General features: G+C 52.1%; 1 protein-coding gene across 3 annotated transcripts; it reads right to left on the bottom strand.

Moving 5' to 3' along the window:
- Positions 1–525: 525 nt before the first annotated feature.
- Positions 526–16,557, bottom strand: Amotl2 (angiomotin like 2). Of its 3 annotated transcripts, none has more exons than XM_031344314.1 (10): positions 16,384–16,557; positions 12,983–13,775; positions 9,767–10,061; positions 8,813–8,957; positions 8,460–8,552; positions 5,080–5,375; positions 4,131–4,444; positions 3,573–3,787; positions 2,954–3,130; positions 526–2,276 (listed from the first exon to the last, which is right to left on the bottom strand). In XM_031344314.1, exons 1-10 carry the CDS (start codon positions 16,388–16,390, stop codon positions 2,218–2,220), a joined length of 2,394 nt encoding a protein of 797 aa, XP_031200174.1. In that variant the 5' UTR covers positions 16,391–16,557; the 3' UTR covers positions 526–2,217. The 3 variants fall into 3 exon arrangements, with proteins under 3 accessions (XP_031200174.1, XP_031200175.1, XP_031200173.1); XM_031344315.1 differs by lacking the exon at positions 16,384–16,557 and adding an exon at positions 15,929–16,135; XM_031344313.1 differs by lacking the exon at positions 16,384–16,557 and adding an exon at positions 15,153–15,474.
- Positions 16,558–20,610: the final 4,053 nt, after the last annotated feature.

The following is a 20,610-nucleotide window of genomic DNA, read 5'->3' as shown; positions in this document are numbered from 1 at the left end:
CCCAATAAATAATTTCAGAGCCAATTGATATTGATAAAGCTTTAACCCAATTATTCTAACCTTTTGATACCATGCCTCCATTCTCCTTCCCCCTCCTTCTGAGACCTCTCTGTCTCTGCAACTCTTCACTCCGCCTCCCTTTTCCCTTGTCCAATCACAGACCTTCCACTGCCCTAATGTGATTGGACAGGGAAAATCCTGCAGCATGATCTCTGTGTCACCAGAGGCTGAGTGTGATGGCAGGGGCAGCCATGTCATTTAAACTGTCCTTAATACCACTTCACACAATCTCTAGTTGAACTAGTCATGTGTTCTTGGAGAGAGTAGACATGGGTGACCCCTCAAAACCTTCACGCACTTTCTTCATCCTTGCAGATAACTGGTCTGGTAGCTGGAGGTGGTGGGCACACACCTGTAAACCCACCATCTGGGAGGCCGAGGTGGGAGAATTTCGAGTTTGAGGGCAACTTAAGACTCAAACCTAGACTGTGTCTCTCTCAACAGGTAAACAGACAGACAGACATCTCCTTATAAGCTTTTTTTTTATTAAAATACTGTCATACCTGGAGGAATGCAGCAGCAGTCCTGGTACAGAGTGGCGTAACAAAACAGCCATGTTTACACTTTAAATATTCATGATAACTTAAACACACAGACACACGTCATGGTCTTTGGCAGAAAACGTTCACAGCACAAAAAAAAAATACTTTAAAAGAAATACCAAATATTAATCCAAAATATATTAAGTTGTTTTTTTTCTTTCACAATATTTTTTTGCCTTTTCCCTCCTTTTTTTTTTTTTAAACTTTTATCTTTGTAAACAATGTACATGAACCAGATGTATTTCTCAGCTTTATACTGGGGAAGGGGGAATTAAAAAAATACGCAATTGTCCAGCAAATGCAAATGTTTTAAAAAGGAACCGCAGAGAACCATGGGAATGGAACAAACAGACAGAACTTCAAACAGTGAAAGAAAAACAAACAAAACAACCAGGAGAAAAACACAAAAGATCTGAAATCCACCAATCGCTTTTTGAGCTGAATGGGGGTTGCTTTAAGACCGGAAGTCAAAGTCACTGTTGCTTGGAGGCTGCCATGGGGGGCGCTTCACCAAGTAGCTGGCCCTACTTCAGGGCTGGGGCACCAAAGCTGGAGGAGGAGCCAGCCTCTCTGGTGCCATTCTGTGGTGGGGGCACCATAGCGAGGACTTTTAAGTTCACTGATTAGTTTTAACAACATAGCTCCCCCTCCCAGTCCCTGCTGGTGGGAACAAATACATTTATAAGAACAACTTCTCCAGTTTCTTCAAAGAGAACCTGGTGCTGGGCATGACAGATGTCCGCTTGTGGTGGCTCATCGCATCTGGCTCAGTTTATAACCAAACTTGACAGGGTGTCCCAGGGATAGGAGCTGTGGAGCCATTCACAAAGGCTGGTGATAAGAATCCCATGGGCATTAAATACAGGGATTTAAAACAGAGGAAAGGCAACCAGTATCAAAATCCACAGCCAAGAAAATCCAGAGGCAGAGGGACATCTGGTAGACCTGTCATGTGTTTTAAGAACTGTGGCAGCAGGGCCAGGCGGCACAGCCCTGGAAGGAGAACCTGAACCAGCATGCTTAAGTTTTCTGTTCTCAAGGAAAGAGAATTATATACAAAACACACTGTTCTGCAGGCCTCTCAAATGGCCTCTGACCTACTCCAAGCAAGGGGACATGCCGGTGGCTCCCGAAAGACTCACAATCCCATAGTCCCCCAAGAGATTCAAGTCTTAGTAATCTGAAGAAGGCAGTCAGGAACTGAAGAGCAGATAGTGTCTGGGTGAGGCTATGCTTAGCCACAGAACACCATGGCTGGCCTGATTATCCCTGCAGACCATTTGGCTGGTGCCCGGTCATTCTTGGGAGTCCCATTCTGCTCTCTGTTCCCTTTGGGCAGGATGGACGGGGCTCAGCTCCTTTCTGCTCCAGCAACAGATCTCGGGGCTGCAGGTGACGTCTGGCTTTTCCTTCCTCATTGTCATAGGAGAAATATAGGCCAAAAGCAGTCTTCTGAGAGCGCAACCTTTTCTAGCTCACTTGGAGCGCTCCTCTCGGAGCTCCAGGCACCAAACCATCACTGGTTGGAGGAAGGGAGGCACAGCATTTGAAGACAACCGCCGGACTGCCAGAAGGGAGCCAGGCTTCAGTGTCCCCAAGGCACTGCCTCCATCCTTCAGATCAGTATTTCCACCATGTCTGACAGATCCTGGACTCTGGTTGCAGCTACAGAGTCTGGAGAAAGACAAGAAGACAAGTCTGTGCTATTAGCCTTTCATTCTCTTCAGCTCCCAACACAGGGTCTCTTTCAACAGACTCCCTCCCCTAAGCTGCCTCAGTCCTCAGGTTCCTCTTCTCTTGCTCAACTAAACACAAGGCTGTACTCCCTTCCCTCAGCTGAGGAAGTAAGCCCATGTCGTTCCAGTGATGTTTGAGTGATCGGTGGAGGGGTGTCCCCAGGGTTAGGAGCAGGCTGCAGCATTCCTGTCATGCCTGTGGTTTTTCTGAGATCATGGGGCACAAGCAGCTATGCAAGGGTGAGTGTGAAACCAGAGCAGAAAGAGAAAAGACTTCCTCTAAAGTTTCTCCTTTCTGGGCTCTTCTAAATAGCTTCCCAACCCAAGATCACCATTGGGCTCACTAGCCAAGCTTCTTCATCTTATTTGGACTGGCAGGAGGATGTGAGGGGAACTCTGGAAGAGTTATAGTGCCTTCTGTTGAGTTGCTTTCTTTCTGAAATGGCTCAATGGCTCTGTCTCCCATTGAGACAACTTCCAACCACCCCTTAGTTCGCACCGTGGGACTTTCCATGATGTATGAGTTTGAGGGCATTTGGGGGAAATGAGCCCATGTGTTCCAGATCACTCCTCTACCATGTTCTCAAGCCCCATCTAACCAAGTGGGGTGCTTACCCAGAGAGGGTGTCCTCTGGCTACTGCTGCACCCCAGGAGGCTGTCGGATTCTGAGGCCAAGCAGGCAGAGGTGCTGTCTGCAGGGCCATCAGTCTGGGTGCTCCCGTCTCTGCTCCCGTGTTTGGTATGGGCAGGGAGAGGAGCTGTGGCCGGAGTCTCCTCTGCTGGTACCCGCTCTGTAAGAAAGAATGGACATTGATGGATACGGCTTGATGTAGAAGACATGGTCCCAAATAGAACTGGGTAACTCTTAATTTGCAAGATGTCTAATAGAATGGAAAGACTCTACTCTTTTGAAATGGGAATAAGTGGGGTCAGGTTAGGCATCGATGGTCTGTGACCCTTCTTTGTAGCTGAAATCTAGGATTTCTTAGTATTCACTCAGGAACAGTCGAACCTTGCCTAGATCTATCGGTAAGCAGCTGTGGGTCCAGCATCCACTCTACTAGCAGGACCCTTGTAGGTTTCAGGGTCACAGAAGCCAAAGGTTAAGCCAGGTCCCCTAGAAGAGGGGTCAGAAAGCCCTGGTCTCAGTGGGCATGTATTCTAAGAAAGAGTCTGGTAATACGCATCCAAAAATTCCTACAACTTTCCACCTCATTGCAAGCCTCCTCATACCTCCCGTTGGACGGGTAGGTGCATCAGTTTGCCGCTCGCTGGATGCAAGCCCTTGCCAGCCCTGAGTCCCCACTGCAGCCGCAAAGATGGATGGCACCGACTTAGCAGGTCGTAGGGTGCCCTGGGTGGCCTTGCCAGGGTCTTTCCTGGAGCGCTGTTGAAGGACCTTGATCACCGCATCCTTCTCTAGGATCTGAGCATGGAGCACCTTCAACCTGTTGGGGAGGAGGTCATACTGTCAGACCCCACTGGCTCAGCTCCTCCACCCCACCCATCTCACAGAAGACATCCCTCCCCAGGGCAGGTAGGATCTCTTGGACTCATAAGCCCACCTCATTGCAAGACTCAGATGACGATCTCTTACAGAGAAGGAGAAGTGGTCAGAGCCTGGGAGGTACCCACCCACCTCCAGCCTGCACATACCAGGGATTCACTCGGGGAAACAATTGTCTAAAATTTCTGGAATGTCAAACATACAGAGCTGCTATGGGTGGGGCCTGTTAACCAAGGACAAAGGACTGGGAAGAAACTGACCGCAGATAGCCCCGCCTATAGTACCTGCTCTCCATCTCCTGGTGTCTGTGGTTGCCTGCCAGCAGGCCCTCATTGAAACTGCTGCTGGGTGAGGGCTGGGGCGAGTGTCGGATGAGAGTAGTGTCACGCTGGGCAGCCGCAGTGGCAGCCGCATCCATGGCGAACTGCCTCATGGCCCGTTCCTCCAAATACTTCTGTTCCCACTTGGTCATGTCCGCCTCTAGAGCCAGGATCTGTTCCTCCTTCTCCCGCAGCTGTTCTGACAGTCGCAGGGCACTGAGCTCGGCAGACCCACCATGGCTGCTGCCGCCACCAACTGTGAGAGTGCCCGTCTGCCTCTGTAGAGAAAGGAATAGCATGGTCAAGGGTTAAGGCTGGCACGTGGGGGACTTTGTTCCTCAGGCTCACCCGAAGACTCTCATACATGCATCCCTCTGTTCAGTCACGCGCAGCACATACAGCCCCTTCCTACTTCCACCCAGAGATATAGGGGATAACAAAGGTCCTCACATCCTCTCCTTAATTCTGGTGGTCAGGAGCATAGGGGCACATATGACTAAAAAGCAATTCTCTGAAGTGGGAGTTGGATGTGACTGGCAATCACATTGGGACAAAGTTTTGGTCCCCCTATTTCTAAGACAGGATAAAGTTGGGTGTGGACAGAACTCTATCTGATTTGTAAACACAAGGGATGTTTATGTCCAAGCACAGACTCGGCTCAGACACCTTCCTTCCTATTTTGGGAAGATGGATCAGAGTGGTCCAGCCTTCTGCACGAACATTATTACTGACTGGTACTAAGGTACCAAATTTCTGTTACTGTCACAGTAGGGCTCGTAGCAGAGCCTCAAAGGGACCAAGCAGCTAAGAGGGACATGGAGCAATCGTCATGCAAAGAAACAAAGACTAGAGATCAGGGACCCCTTGGATTCGGCCTGCTTTCGCCAGCTGCACAGGTCTTCCGGGCTTATACCTGCTGCGCACGCAAAGCTTTGAGTTCCTGCTCCAGGCGCGTGCGCAGACGCAGCTCCAGCTGCTCCCGCTTTTCACAGGCAGCCTGCAACTGTCCCAGCGCCTGCTGCAGCCGCTCCACCTTCTCCACATAGGCCTGCTTCTTGCGTAGCTCCTCTTCGGCTCGGGCGGCACGGCCTTGTGCGTTGCCCAGAGCCTGCTCCAGCAGTTCAGCACGTCGCCTCTGGTCCTCGATGGCACCACGCAGCAGCGCCATCTCTCGCTCCAGCTTCTCCTGTTCCTGTTGCTGCTCATAGCCTGTTGGAGTAGACATTAAAGAGGAGAGGGTCAGTGATGGCGGCCACTGTTACATACTTGTGTCAACTGCTTCTCACCCTCGACATTTCTGCGAGTTATGTATTGCATTTCAGTGAGATGCAGATTAAGGTAAGAGTAAATGGCAGATATCCTGACCCCATGAAACCCTTGCTGGAACAAATAAGCCAAAGTGGCCTTTCAGCTGCTCCTAGTGTGCCAGGCATGGCCATCACCAAAACATATTTTCCTTAAGCTTCATGATAACTACACTGCTCGGGCAGACACTGTGCCAGCCTGTTGTAGATTAGGGTACCGTAAAAAGGTCATTTGTTGTTCAAGCAGAAAGGGCACTTTTGACCTTATCACACTCAATCTCCCAGGTAGAATTTGAGTCTCTTGATTTCTAGAGGAAGAAGCACAGGAACCAATGGCTGACCGAGAAGCTCCGGCTATCCATGCTGTCTCCCCCTACAGGCCTGCCGAAATGTCCTCTAAGCGCAGCCTGCCGCCTCTCCCCTTTCGTTTTCGTGGCATGGTCTGGGGACCCACATGCAGGCTCCTAAGAGAATTCAAACCATGCACCACATTGAAAAGGATGCTGGTCCAAAGACTTGAGTCCAAGATTCTGGCTGTCCCTGAGCACTTTGCTAACTGACTGGAGGAGCCTCTCCATCCAGCCTGGCCAAGGCAAGAACACAATGTTCTATACCTACAATCCACCTGGAAGGCCTGGCCCTTTGGGACCCTTGGGCTGGTCGACGGAGAAGAGCTGCCTATTTCTTGGGCGTAGGGGACAGGGTTGCAGAACAAAACTTTATCAGTGAGATTTTCTGCTACAGCAGATTGTTCTACGAACAAGGTCACACTCAGCTACTGAGCTCTTGACATGTGGCTGGAAAGACGGTAGAAGCTTAACTATGTGTGGCTAGGACACGGCCCTAGTATGCAGAGGCCTCCCTTCACCAACTCCTTAAACAGCAGGAAGGGGCACTGGGGCAATCCAGGCCATCTCCTTTGCCCTGCATCCCAAGGCTGTACCCAGTCTGGCTAGCATCACTCTGGTTTGGAGGGAAAAGACAGGGCTGATCCAGGATGCTTTAACACGACTGTTCACACTTTGCTGGGTTGCCATCGGTGGAAGGAAAAAGTCAGGTTTGGACTCGGAAGCAGCATCCTGTCGCATCCACTAGCCCTACAGCCTGTGTTTGAGTAATGCCCAGGCCCCCTACTCCAGCCCCAGCAGTACTAGGAGGTAGATAACTTCCGTATCCCGTGCCAGTCCAAAGTAACACCTGGCCAAAGCGGGCAGGACCAGTTGTCAGGCCTCAGAGTCAGCTCCTGAAGGCCCAAAGCAGACAGTGCAAACAGAGCTGGGGGCCACTGCTATGATTCGTTGAAGGGAAAGCCAGTGGCTCATGGGGGGGGGGATTCTGTACCCTCCAGAAAAATGGGCCAACATCAGCCCTTTGGGAATGGGCTGATGGGATTACAACAGGAAAAAAAAAACCTGCTAATGCTAGGGCTTTTTCTTAGTTCCTCCCGCAGTGGATCCAGCTTTTCTTTGTTTTGTTGTTTATTTCCAGGTGCCTTGTACAATCTCTAAGATACCTTGGTTGTGGGGGGGGGGGAGGCTGTGCCTACTTAGCAGGCTCCCCACATTCAGGTCCCAGACTCCCTTTGTGTTCATGCTCTCTCCTCCCCAAGCCAGGCTGGGCGCCGCCGGGGCCGAAGGGCGCCACTGTCAGGCCCACAGGGGAGGGAACGGAGGGGGACGGGCTGGGAGCGGAACAGCCCAGCGGCTCTGGAATGCCAGGCATCCAGGTCACCCGCGGCTGAGAGATTAATGGCTCCAGCAAGAAGCCAAGAACAGCCTGGCGCTAGCTCGCTCCCCGGGGAGCGGAAACGCCTCCCGGCTGCTTCTCTGCTCCCCCTCCCCCTCTGCAGGCTTCCAGAAACCCTCCCTAAGACTTCCTTTCTCTGCCAGAGCCTGGCTCCAAAACCCACCCCTCCCACCAAAGCACCCCTAATCTCTCTTCCCCCTAGCAGTCGGGTCAGCCTTCTACAGACTCCCAAGGGCAAACCCCTAGGCGACACACCTCTTTCAAACTTCACCTCCGTTCCAGAGACCTTTAACCGCCTCATTTTGAAAGGTGGTAGTGGATAGCACAGGTCTTGCCCAATCTGAGCCCATTTCCTGCCAAAGGCTTATTAGCAAGCACTCTTAAGTCCCTGAAAGAAGGGGGCGGGGTGGCTGGCACCCAGAAGCCCCCCTCTCTCTAGAGTCATCCCCTCATTAGACATCCCTAACAAAGTACTCTCATACATATTCTTCCTGAATGCCTTGTTACCTACACGTCCGCCATTTCCCCTCAGTGTCTGAGACCTCCTCAGTTGCCTCCGTACTGCTGTTCCCACAGATTTCCCTGGGTCACCAGGGGCTTCCTAATCACCCACTTCGAGCTCATGAACACTTTTCCCCTTGAACCTGTGGGAACCTGCTCCTGCCTTAAGCTCATCTCACCTCCCTGCCATTCTCTGGACGAATTCCCACTCTCTGCCCAACTAGGTGCTTAGCATGGCTCCACTAATAAAGGGACAAATCGATCAGTCTATAAAGCTTTCAGGATGCCTGGACCTCCCTGTTTTAAAGAGAAACTTTCTGAATGCCTCCTTTAGACCGCAGCTGTTGCCTAAACCAATCTGTGGCTATCTCAGGATGCTCCATCAGTTTGACCATCCTCTGCATCTTCTTGTGTCCCAGCCTTTCTGGCATTCCTAGGAAACTCTGAAGAACCCTCATTGTCCTCCATTTAACTATTGCCAGGACTGTCATGGCCTCCCTACAGGAGGGACTGAGAGCTCATACTGTGTAGCTCAGCCAGTTACTGATCCCTAGTCCCTATTCATCTTTGGAAACCACCCCTTCCCACAGTAGTCATTCAGTGAATCTGTTCCCAATGTGCCATTCTGCAAGGGACAGGTTAAACCTCAAGGGGAAGGGAGTGGTGGTGGTAGTGGGGTCATGTCATGGCGGCCTCATGGCCTGTACATCCACCCAGGTTTCTCAGCTGGTTCCCTACTCACTCTGAGCAAGCAGCTTAGCCACCATGTCCTGACTGCCCGCCTGGGCTTCCTGCGTCTTGCTTGCCAGGTGGCGGTTCGCGGATTCCAATCTCTCTGTTTCAAATAAGGAGAAAAGATGTTTTAATATCGATGCTTGTCAACCTGGGGTTTACCCTCCGGTCCTAGTTGTAGGGCTTGCACCCTCTAAGCTGGGGAGATGGGACTATAAGGAAGTCCCAGCTCAGATCAGGGCCCAATAATGTAGGCTTCTATAGCACAGAATAGATTCTGAATTTCCCCACCTAAAACAGAGCCCCTAAAGTCTGACAGATGATGGTTCTCCCAACGCCCCAACCCACATGCCCGGTTCCCACCTCTAAGGTCCCGGTTGAAGTCCTGCAACCGTCTCATCTCCCCATCCATCTTGTTCCTCATGGTCTTCTCCAGAGCCTCACGCTTGGAAGAGGTCCTCATCAGGCTCTCGTGGGCCTCAGAGAGCCGCTGGATTTCATTTTCCAGCTGTAAGAGACAGACAATAAATTCAATTTCAGGAAGGGTCCCAGGGAGTGAAGCCAGTGACTCCAGTGAGATAGTCACAGGACTGCAGCCTCTTAGGTAGGCCAGACTGCTAGGACAGACAGCTGTTCCTAAGGAAGGACTGGACCTGGGCCTGCTGCCTGGACCCTGGGTTAGATGCTCTTCAAGGGGGCTACCTCCAGCCTGCCCCATACATGCCTAGTGTCTACAAAGGATCAGGGATGAGCGAGTATAGGGGGTCCAGCCTAGCCAGAACACTGTAGATAGACAGTAAGTAGAAGGCCTGAGGCTACTGCTAAAATTGAGCCTTAGTACACAATTGGCCAGGCTTCACTGAGGAAGTGGGGGTGCCAGACCCCAGCCTGAGCAGCCTCTGCCCAGAGCATGTGGCTGCCCCTCCCACTTGGAAGCCACAGGTCTTCCACGTGCTCCTAGCTGGCTTGCTTTGCCAACACGTTGCTTTTCTTTTCCCTGAGAGGAGGGGCTTTCTCTTTGGCCAGGGCTGGCCTGGAACAGACTGGCTGTTGTGTGGGTGCACAAAGGGCTCTCTGTGGGAGGTGTCCACAGGAGGGGCTGTGAGGGGCGAGGGTACAAATGTGCAGGGAGCTAGTGAATGAGTTCTTTCTAACAGCCACTGGCCAGCAACTGCTCATGCATCAGGGCAGGCCTCTTGGCTGGTCCTCAGCTGTCTGGAGTCAGCTTGTGTGTGTGTGCATGTGCATGTGCGTGTGTGACAGAATGTGGTGCAAAAGGCAGCCTGATAGGCTTTCCTACTCCCTGGGAGTCCCCACCTTTTCTATGCGGCTGGCTTTCTCTGAAGTGTTCTCCAGCTCTCTCTGCAATCGCTCATTGTCCCTCTGCAGCCTGGCGTTCTCTCTCAGTACAGTCTCCATCTGGGCCAGGTGGGCACTGCCTGAGGTGGCCTGGGCACTGGGTGGTCCCTCCACTGCAGGTGGACTGAAAGAGCTTGGGGGACCATGTCCTACAGCGGCTGGATGGAGGGGTGGGGAGTGCTCCTGGGGTTGCTGCAGGTACTGGTACTGCTGCTGCTGGAGGAACACCGGAGGTACCTGGGCCTGCAGGATCCTGGGAAAGAAGAGATGAATGAAGCTCAGAGACTGACAGACAGACAGACAGACAGACAGACAGACAGACACACACACACACACACCTGGCTATTATTGCGAGTGACTGAGCCTCCCCAGTATTAGGCACCCACCAGAGGGAGGGCCTGCGCCACAAGGTATGTGCCTAAGACTCAAGAGTCAGAGAGCAGGACCAGTGTGGGAGGGGGTGGTGCTGCATCCAGGCGATCACTCTGTTCACAGCTGCCTTAGGGACCAATCAGCCCAAGCAAGCCTGGTTGTCCTAAGCAAATACAGCTTAAATATTATCTTTAAAAAACGCACCCTTGACCTTTTGAATTGATAGAAGGATCTTTGGGATGGAAGCCACAGAGAGTCCCAGGCCCCAGGGGGTGGCACTTACTCACGGATTCTGGCAGATCAGCCAAGTCAACTAAAGGAGCTCACCTGAGTTTTCTCCTCTTTGTTTCAAGGGTCCTGCCACCCCCAACTACTGAAATTCTTTTCAAAGACCCCAGCTAAGGTTAGAGAAGGGCATCAGATGCCAGGCAGAAGAGCTCAGTCTCACAAACAGGGGGAGAGATTTCAGCTCCAGCTGCTAGGCCTTCAGCAAACCAGTGCTATGGCTGCCAAGTGTCACTTGTGTCTGCTAAAGCACAAGGTTTCTCTCTCTCTGGCCACAGAAGTACTAGGCCTTGACAGAATGGCCGGTGACAGCACGTTCACCCATGACTGTCTAGCCTCCATCTCTGTTAGCGGACACCACAGTTAAAGGGGCCACCTCTAGATTAGCTCCACAGCATAGCTCAGGACCACGTTCTTCCGGCCCTTGGCCACAAGTGTTAACACATCCTTACCGCTATGGATGTCCAGAGATCAGAGTGAGACACAGGTAGTCAGAGGCCCTTTCTGGGGCCTTGTGACTCCATGTGTCACAACTGCCTTCTCAGTTGTACTAAGAAATTTCTAGAAGCCTCTTGAAGTTGGATTTCACTTCTGGGTCTCTCGTGCTCGCTCTACCATGCCCAGTGTCCAAGACCACCCCTCTAGCCCATGGCTTGCTTCCCTTTTCTTTGAGCCCCTGACTCAGTCCCTAACAAATATTCCTCTTCTGGTCAGCCAAGGAAAAGCCTGCACGTGCTTTTTCCTCCTCTCAGCTCCAGGGAGAGCAGGGTAGAGGGCTGACTAAACTCTCCCTTGCTGCCAAGAGTGGTCACTCTCCAGGTGGCCTCTGAAAATTGTTGTCCCCCTCCCCCCCAACACAGGCCAGGCAGACACAACTGACATTCTTCGAGAATGATCTAGCTCCAGGGAAGAATGGCGACTCCTTTCCGTTCACACTTGCTCCTGGTTCCTCCATTTCCCACTGCCCTCCTCCCTATCTTTTTGTTCTCCTGCAAAGAGTCCACTTCCTTGCCTGGATATTATCTTTTCCTGGCAGAGTTCAATAGGGCTTGTCCAAAAGAAGAAACTCTTCCTGACCAGCCCTGAGAAGGGAGGCGAGGTGGGGGGGAGTAGAGGCTGGAGTAAACCCACAAGGCTCCCCCAGTCCAGGGCCACCACTGTCTTCCAGAGTGAAAAAAAAAAAAACAAACAGACAAACCAATTAGTGGGGAATGGAGCAACTGAATAAGGATTCAGCAAGGGTGAAAGTGAACCAGACACTGACCTGGAACCCAGAGCCTCCCCCTCAACCCCGTTAGGTTCCTTGGAGCCCCATCTCACCCCAACCCAAGGGAGATACAGCAATGGAAAAGGTACAGGGGGCCAGCTAAGATGACTAAGGCAGCACTTCATTTCTAGGAACCCGGACTCCTGCAATAATCTGGCTTCCTGCTTGCAATCACTGGGCTCCCAGCTCCCAGCCTAGCCCCAATGACCCGTTCTCTAAGGCTGGTATTGATATCTCTCAAGAGCTGATCGTATCACGCCCTCCAACACACACACACACACACACACCAAGAGTTCACTTTACACCCAGTCAAGCCAAGTCACTACTCTGGTCCAACAGCATCCTGAGCCTCCACCAAAAAAAAAAAAAAAAAAAACCCTCATTCACTCACTTAGGCTCACAATGACAAGCACAAGGGAAAACCTAACAAGTGACTGACAAGGCAAGCCAACTGTACAGAAGTGGCTTAGCGAGCCACCCAATTCTTTCAGCATCATTAGCAACACCGCCCAAGGAGGAGGCCAACAACAAAAAAGCCCACCTTTTCTTAAAAACCTTTAGGAAGTTCCACCTTTGGCCTACTTTGGAGCAGTTTGGTTAAGGATTCCTATTGTCTTTAATTAGTTCTTTCTTTTTTTTTCTTTTTTCTTTTTTTTGGTTTTTCGAGACAGGGTTTCTCTGAGTAGTCCTGGCTGTCCTGGAACTCACTCTGTAGACCAGGCTGGCCTCAAACTCAGAAATCTGCCTGCCTCTGCCTTCCAAGTGCTGGGATCAAAGGCGAGTGCCACCACCGCCCAGCTAATTAGTTCTTTCTTTAAAAACAAACAAACAAAAAAATCCCCACCTTTGAACCCCATTGACATCCCCTGGGAGCCCTTATTTGAGTGCTATAGACAATGCTCTGTATATTTTGAGTTAAAGCAATGAAGTCAGTTTCTTTTTGTTTTAGACAGTCTTGCTAATACTTAGCCCAGGCTGGTGGTCAACTTGTGATCCTCCCTGCCTCACCTAAACATTAACAGGCATGTGCTACCATGACTGAATTAGCTAGATCCTCGCCTTCCCTCCAGCCCCCGACCCCCACCCCCAGCTCTCCCTTCTCAAGACAGGAGAGGGTAGATCTAGATCAGACAGCCCCAGGAGCTGGAGAGGGTACCCTGGGATTGGAATCATGACAGTTGAGATCCACCATATATGTGACCTTAGGGTTCTCCTCCTGGGACACTGAACGAGAAGAAACCCAGGGTTACCTGACTTCAGCATGCTGGAAGTGTGGGCTGCTTCGGGGGCGGTATCTTGGGTCAGTGACAGCCGCAGTCTCCTGAGCCATGACAGCATGTGGGTACTGAGGTGGTGGCCCACGGGGCTCTGGGCCCTCAGCTGGGGGGGCTCTGGGTTGGGGCCCCTGCTGGCTGCGGGCCAGCTGAGGGAAGCTGTGGGAAGAGCTCATGTGGCTGGGGACTCGAGCACCGTTTCTTTCCAGGGAAAGCTGCAGAAGCCGTTCACTCAAGGAGCGCACATGGCCATGCCTCAGCTCTCGCAGAGCCTCATCCTGTCGTCGGCTGACTCCAGAAGCCCCTCTAGGATCCCGGTCCCCAATATGTGGCCGGGACCCTGCCTGCTGTGCTGCGTAGTACTGCGAATGGGCTTTGGCCTCCTCATAGGTGGGCAGCTCTTCTCCCTTGCTGGGCTGTGGGCACAGCCGATACAGCCTGTTCTCTGCCAGGTGGGTCTCTCCACCCTGATGCTCCTGGCCCTGGGGCTCCTGCCTGGTGGCCTGCTGTAGCACCTGACTGTCCTCAGGTGCTCCGATCTCCAGGGAGGCCTGGGGGCTCCCCGTGCCCCCAGCTCCAGCCCCACCCCGCAGGGCCTGCTGCTGGATTGCCAGCAGAGTACGAGTCTCTGTGAGGTTGCCGTAGCGCAGCTGCTCCTGGATGAGGCGGTGCAGGACTGTCCCCGAGGAGTCTTCCAGTGTCCTCATGCTTCTCTGGCTTGCACACACCTGCCTAGACAATGGCCAGCAGGCACCTGGTCTCAGAGCACCTAAGAGACAGAAAGAATAGCAGTCAATGGACGCACACACAAAGGAGGGAGGGGCACTTGCGGTACCGCTCTGGATGGAGGAGGAGGAGGTTAGGTAGATGGTTTTTCACGGGCCCAGATGCAAGTGCCAATATGGCCATCTATTAATTAAGTTTAGTTACTGAGCTTCGGATCTTCAGTTTGCCATTAATAATATATATACATATAAACATATATACTCACACATCTAAATATATGCATATACACACACATGCATACATATATGTATATATGTGTGTGTATGTACACACACACACACACACAGTGTGCCTCTTGGGGTTGAAACCTAAGAGGTTGAGCGCCTGGCATGCTGTAAGCCCTTGGCAAATGCTTATCATTGTAACGACATTTATGGAGATTTAACTGATCCTACAGAATATACAACAGAAAACCAGAAGGCTATCTAATATCCCCAAACAATCTCATGAGGGACTCCATCAAATTCAACCACTTAGCAGTTTACTGGCAGGCAGTAAAGAAAGAATGTAGCCCAGTAGAAAGAAGCCCTAAGTAAATAATTCCAATGACTCTTGAGAATAAAGATGCTTGAGCCATGGGTTGACCACCCCCCCTCTCCAGACCCTGGACTCAAAGGCTGCTGATAGAATACAACTGAGTCTACTTGTCACAGATGACCTTAGCAGCCATTCTGCAAGGTGAGCTGCACGTGAATTGAGGAGGCAGAGGTGTGCTTGCAGTAATTGAGCCAGCGAAGCATTTTCCATGATCACCATCCTCCTCCTTTCTTGGTACACACATCTGCTACTTAGAAAAGCCCCTACTTGTACCCTAGAGGCACACAAGGGATGGTCCCTCTGTATCTCTGTTGATATTAGGAACAACCATCTATGCCAGTTGATGGGGTAATGAGGCGAGAGGAAAGACGATGAAGGGGATGCTGGCCCCTTTCTGTGCCATAATGCTAGCCCCTAGTGTCCTACCTCAGTTTGGGAATAGTACGTTGGCAGAGCTAGTGGAAGGTAATGAGCCCTGAGAACACACAAGTCGGCAACTAATCCCCCCCACACACACACCCCAACTGCACCCTACAATGTGTAAGAATTGAGTCTGCTCGCACGCAGCTTTTTCTAAGCGGCATTTCCTAAGTTAATCACCGTCTGGGCTGACTCCCGCTAAGGAGGATCCGGGAGCGGCTAGAAGGAATGCTGAGCCTTCCCGGCAGATTCCAGGCGCGCCAACTACGAGCCAGGCTCCCGGAGCACGAGACATTTCCGAGGCCTTTCATCGCACAAACATCCCAATCCCCTAGATGCACAGTCTTTCAGATACTTATATGAGCAGTTATTAAAAATCAGCTTCCTTACGCGGGCGTTGTACCTGGGCTGCGCTGGAGCGTAGCACTCGGAAAACCAGCCACCTTTCTAAGCATACGTGTGTCTCTGGCCTGGGCTCCCTTCAGCAAAAGGAACCAACGCAAGACTCTAAGTCAGCCAGACCAGATCCGGGTTCCCGCGTTACCAACCTCTACCGAGGCGGACCACTAGCACCGGTGGCTGCCCCAGTGCCCCGGGCGAGCAAAACCCGCAACCGCGAGAGGTCTTTAAGCATCGCGGGTCCGCCTCTCTCCCTAACCCTCTTTGTTTTCCAAATACTTCAACGCTGACGTCACCGGACTGGACAGCAGGCTGCATTCTTTCTAAGTGAGAGCCAGTTCGTGGCTCCAGAGAGGATTTTCCAAGGAAGACAAAGACGAATTCTTGAGCTAGCTGAGGGTAAAAGCCACCTGTATCCCCAATCTAGACAAAGCAGCCACGGTGACCCCGTAATTCAGCAAGCTATGCCTACCGAAGCTTTTCACTTGCCCCGTACGCCAGACGCACACTCCCAAACACTGATCCTGTCCTTTCTCCAGCCCCTGTGGGTCGGAGATTCGTGTCCTCACTCCCACAAAAGCGCGAGCAGCCTAGGCTAGACAGACACCCAGGATCGATCCTCGAAAGGGTGCACAGTCTCCCCTCCCCGCTCCCGGGGAGGCTCGCCCACCCCAGCTCCGATCTCCGGAAAGGGTCGGGCTGATCGCGGTGTCGGGGTGCCGCTGGGAAGCGTCCCCGCCGGCCTCGCGTACTGCCCGGAGCGCCTGGCACCTTGCTTACCGCTGCGGCCCGCGGCTGCCGGCGCACGCAGACCCCGTTCGGCTTAGGTACGGTCGGCCACGGAGGTGCGCACTCGTCGGTGGCGCCGACGATCTGCTCGCTCGCGCCCCAGTGCGCAGCCTCTAGGTCAGCCCGCGCTGGAGGCGGCTGCTATGCCAGGAATGTGAGAGTTTCAGGTTCCCCCTCGGGATCAAAGCGAACCACAAATAACCTCTCAGCGCGCCGCCCTCCTCCGCTCTCCGCCTCCCTCCGCTCCCCGGCCCAGCCCCCGCCTTCCTCCCGGGAGGCGGCGCTGCGGCTGGCCGCTGGGCTGGCCTCAGCCTTGTCCCCTTGCCACCCTGGGCTCTGGCGGCCGTGCGGCATTCCCGGTCCCCTGCTTTGTGTCCTAGCTGTTGGGGATGTCTTAACCAATTCGTCCCAAGATCGTCCCACCACTGCCCGCACCCGGTTCTCACCCGTCATCCCTACAGGCACCGAGGGACGACTTCCAGGGATAAGTCTCTCACTCTCCTATGGTGGCTACAGGAGGGGTCTGTGGCGTTTTGGAGAAGGCGGGAGGACTGCAAAGCAGTTCACATCCGCCCAGCTTTGACGGCGTTGCTGGCGAACCGATGTTTCGGCCCGCAGCCGCCCAGCCTCTTTCCTAACCCCTACTATTTCACCCCCCAGCGGCAAACTTTGAATTGCACTTTTATTGTTTACAAACACCTTCGCCAGCTCTTTTAGATCCTGCCTCTACAGGAAGTGTGTGAATCTGGGGTGAAAATCTGGTGGATTTAACCCACTACCCAAATGAATCAGCCATTTCACTAGACACTCCGTCCAACTCCTTCCTGACTCCCGCTCGTCTGTAAGCCAAGCACACGGCGGGTCTCCACTTGCTTTTTACTCAGCCATCCGAGTCCAGTCACCCTTGGGTGCTCTCATCATCTCTGTAATAAATAAGAAACCAAGGCTCAGAGAGTTTAAGCAACTTGTCTAAGGTCACACAGAGAGTAGCTGATGAAGCCGGGTCTCTTTTCTTGGTCTTCGGAATTCGGGCTCCCTAACCTGACAAGGCTGGCAGAGTCTGTTTCCACCTACCTGTTCCACCTCATCTGCACCTAGCCACCCCTCTTTGCCTTCCGCTTCTCTGGCTTTTGATGTTCTACTTTGGTGTGGAATCGATTCCCCTGTCTGTCATTTGGACCCTTCTTCTGCCTCCCCAGAAGACTCCTTAGTCTTCTATGTCAGAAGGCTTAGCTGCTCTGACTCGCCCTCTCCTCCCTCCTCTGGTTAGAGCTCCAGTAGGCATGCATTCCTCAGTCCCATCCACCTAGAATCAGGGTCGATTTCTGCCGAGGGCTGGCCAGGGCCCCCTCTTTCCCTCAACGTTCTCAATTCCCAACTTTGCTGGAAGGGTCCAAGGACAGAAACCTTTCAAACTCAACAGCCAAGGATGTGGCTCCTTTTGCATAAAGCTTTCCTTTAAAAGTGTGTGTGTGTGTGTGTGGTGGTGGTGGTGGGGGAGGGAGTCCTTAGGAGTTAGCCACCCTGGCTGCCTTTAGAGAAGATGTGTCTTTGGGTCCCAGCATCCACTTGGTGGTCCACAACCATCTGTAACTCCACTTCCAGGGGATCTGATAGGCAATTCTAAATGATGCTGATACCAGGCACCCACGTGGTGTTTGATCATACATGCAAGCAAAGCGTTCATGATATAAGATAAAATAAAGCCTAAAAACAAACAAAAAATGTGTATAAGTTTTACTTGAAATTCAAACATTGCATTTTAGATCCTGGTTGTGTCTGACGCAGATGAGAAAATAACAAATGTGTCAAACTGAAGACTACCTTACAAAGAGAAACTGGCTTGTACACCATTGTCCCTACAAGCTGCGGTAGGAGTCTATGACAAAGACTTGAGAAGAGTGTCCCAGGTGTCCTCACTTCACGGGGAAGCATTCTTGGAAACCCTTGGTGGAGACACAAGAGTAGGTGCAGGCACATATGCTCTGAGTTACAAAATCAGGGGAAAGGCCATATGGCGCAGTCCTGGGGTTCACTGGTGCTTGAAGGGACACCTAACAAGATGTTTGACGAACAAGCATTCCTGAGATGCTTGAAGGGGCTAGTTTAAGGCTGCTAGAATCCAAAGGTTCATTTTGGGGGTGGGCATGCCTGCTTCAGTCCAAAACAAGCCCCGAGGTCAGTTTACGTAGGTAGCTCAAAGGGACAGAGTCTGGGGAGGGAGCCTCAGATAGAATTTATACACATTTTTTTTTCTCCTCTTTGCAAGAAGGATAAAGGGCGGGGCCTCTGAGGCAGGGTCAGGCCTGGGGCCTCAATGGAATCTGCCTGAGCTGGCAGCCACACCTGGCTCTGCCGGGTGCTGGAGTGAGAACGGTGGCTTCGTCTCCAATGTGCCAGGGGAGCTTATACACAGGTGGGCCCCAGGGTGGCCAGCCTGCTTGCACATGGATCTTCACCGAGACCAGGGAGAAAGAGACTCAAGTAGGGAGGCTGGGGCTTCCTAATTCACCTCGGTCTCTCTCCCTAATTCTCCCCACCCCCTGCAGGTAACGATTCTTCCCAGATGACTCTGGGGACTTGCTGGGTTCGGAATCCTGCCTGGGGAAAGCTGCAAAGCTGACCCAATTCTCGAGAAAGCCATGGCTTTGGATAGCTCAGCTCACAGGGGTGTGGCTGCATCAGAGGTGTGTTCTGGGCTTAGCAAATTGTTCAAATACCCACACCCTCCTCCTTCCTCATCCTGATCTGGCAGCTGCACCTCCCGGCCCCCTGCTGGAATGTGAGGGCAGGTCCTCTATGGAGCCCCCTGCCTTGAGCTACCCAGCAGAGACCGTCTTCCCGACTTCCCAAATGGTTGGTTGGTGGAGGAGGGACTCTGGGCTCCCTTGGCAACATCAAAGGAAACCAGCTAGTTGTGAAATTCCCCTTCCCAGCTTCCCTTGACACTCTACTTGACAGGTTATGGGAACAGGAAGCCAACTAGAATTCAGGGCCAGAAACAAAACATTAGAAGAGCTGATGTAAGTGCCACGGAGCTGAAAATACCAACCCTTCCCCGGTCCAGTAGTGGAAGAGCCAAGGAAGAGCCTTCTGTGTTTTTCCGCACACTCTCTGTTCATCCTTGCGGCCCCTACCTCTACTTTTAGGTTCTATCTCCCAAGCCCAGCCTTCCATCACTGTGAGGACTTCTTCCCAGGCCTCAGACCAGCAGGCTCACATAGGGTAGCCAGGAAGGGGCTGTGTCCTTAGAGTTAAATCCTCAAAAGATGGAGCGTTTGTGAATTAAGGCCCCCGTGTCTGTGAAGGGCAACCTACAACCAAAGGAGCCAGCCTTTCCAGGCTGTGTGTACTCCTTGAGCCTCAGGCCATCCTCTGGGAGTCTTCAGTCTGGTGGTGATGCTGCAAGGGTGAGGTTATCCTTGGTACACTTTGCCCACTGCTCCATTACCTTCCCCGTGTGGGTCCATATGTGGCCAAACCAACCTCGAACCTAGTTCTGCATGGAAGACATGTCCAAGAGTTGTTGGCATATAAGAAGAAACTGCAGAAGAATACCCTTTAGTTTATTCTTCTCTAGACAGCAGTCACACAGAGGATAGGGAAGAGACTCCAGAGCTGCCACCTTGAGGCCAGTGAACTAAGATTAATTTAGCCCCTGACACCTCCCTTTTCTGTGAAACTAAGAAGGGTGAATGCTGACTTAGTGGATGAGCCATTGATGCCTGGAAAGACTCTCTAGTCGTGACAAGAAGCTGCATCCAACATGGGGAGTTTCTGGGTTTTCAGTCTTTACAGGAAAGGGCTCCTCCCCCTTTTCCCCAGAGGAGGGAGGAGGACAGGGCCACTGTAATGGAAGAGTGCCCCCTAGTGTTGGGCATCTCAGCTGTTGGGGTGTTGGGGTAAGTGCTCCGAGGGTGGGTCTTGGATGGGGTGAGATATTGGTGACATATTAGTGTTTGGGACAAGGTTTCATTCAGGGATAGACATCTCCCAGATTTTTTTTTTCTTTTGTTTGTTTTTCGAGACAGGGTTTCTCTGTGTAGCCCTGGCTGTCCTGGAACTCACTCTGTAGACCAGGCTGGCCTCGAACTCAGAAATCTGCCTGCCTCTGCCTCCCAAGTGCTGGAATTAAAGGTGTGTGCCACCACGCCCGGCAGCTTTTTTTTTTAAAGACATTCTCACTGTGTAGCTCCAGCCAGCCTGGAATTTACTACATAGACCAAGCTGGCCTTGGAACTTACCGAGATCCACCTGCTTCTGCCTCCCAGTACTGAGTGCTAGGATAAAATGTGTGACACCCAGATCAAAACAGATGAATAGCTTCAATTTTGTTTTTGACTTTTTCTCCCTTCTCAGCCTCTCCTGGGTTTTCTGTGGTCTTAGAAGGAACTCAGCCTTCAACACAAAGAGCGTTGACACTTAAGAAACACAGCCACTCACCTGTTCACCCTTCCGGGTATCTCTTCTGTGACAAATCTCATATATATGTTCAAACATTTCCTGGGCACCCACTGAGAGACCCTGGGTGAGCTAAAGGGATTTCCACCTGGTGGTTTGAATGTGGATGGACCCCAGAGGCTCCTGTGATTAAGTGTTTGGGTGGTGCTATTTGGGCATGTTTAGGAGGTGTGGCCTTACTGGAGGAAGTATGTCACTCTAGGCAGGTTTTG

This window comes from Mastomys coucha, unplaced genomic scaffold (genome assembly GCF_008632895.1).
Source record: "Mastomys coucha isolate ucsf_1 unplaced genomic scaffold, UCSF_Mcou_1 pScaffold23, whole genome shotgun sequence".
NCBI classification, from domain to species: Eukaryota; Metazoa; Chordata; class Mammalia; order Rodentia; family Muridae; genus Mastomys; species Mastomys coucha.
This window is presented reverse-complemented; position numbering and strand designations above follow the sequence as displayed.

Coding starts and splice junctions, on each gene's coding strand:
- Amotl2 (XM_031344313.1), bottom strand. CDS start 15,204: ATGCTTAGAAAGGTGGCTGGTTTTCCGAGTGCTACGCTCCAGCGCAGC. Junction 8,553..8,812: donor CTTCAACCGGGACCTTAGAG/GTGGGAACCGGG, acceptor TATTTGAAACAG/AGAGATTGGAATCCGCGAAC. Junction 4,445..5,079: donor AAGCTTTGCGTGCGCAGCAG/GTATAAGCCCGG, acceptor CTTTCTCTACAG/AGGCAGACGGGCACTCTCAC.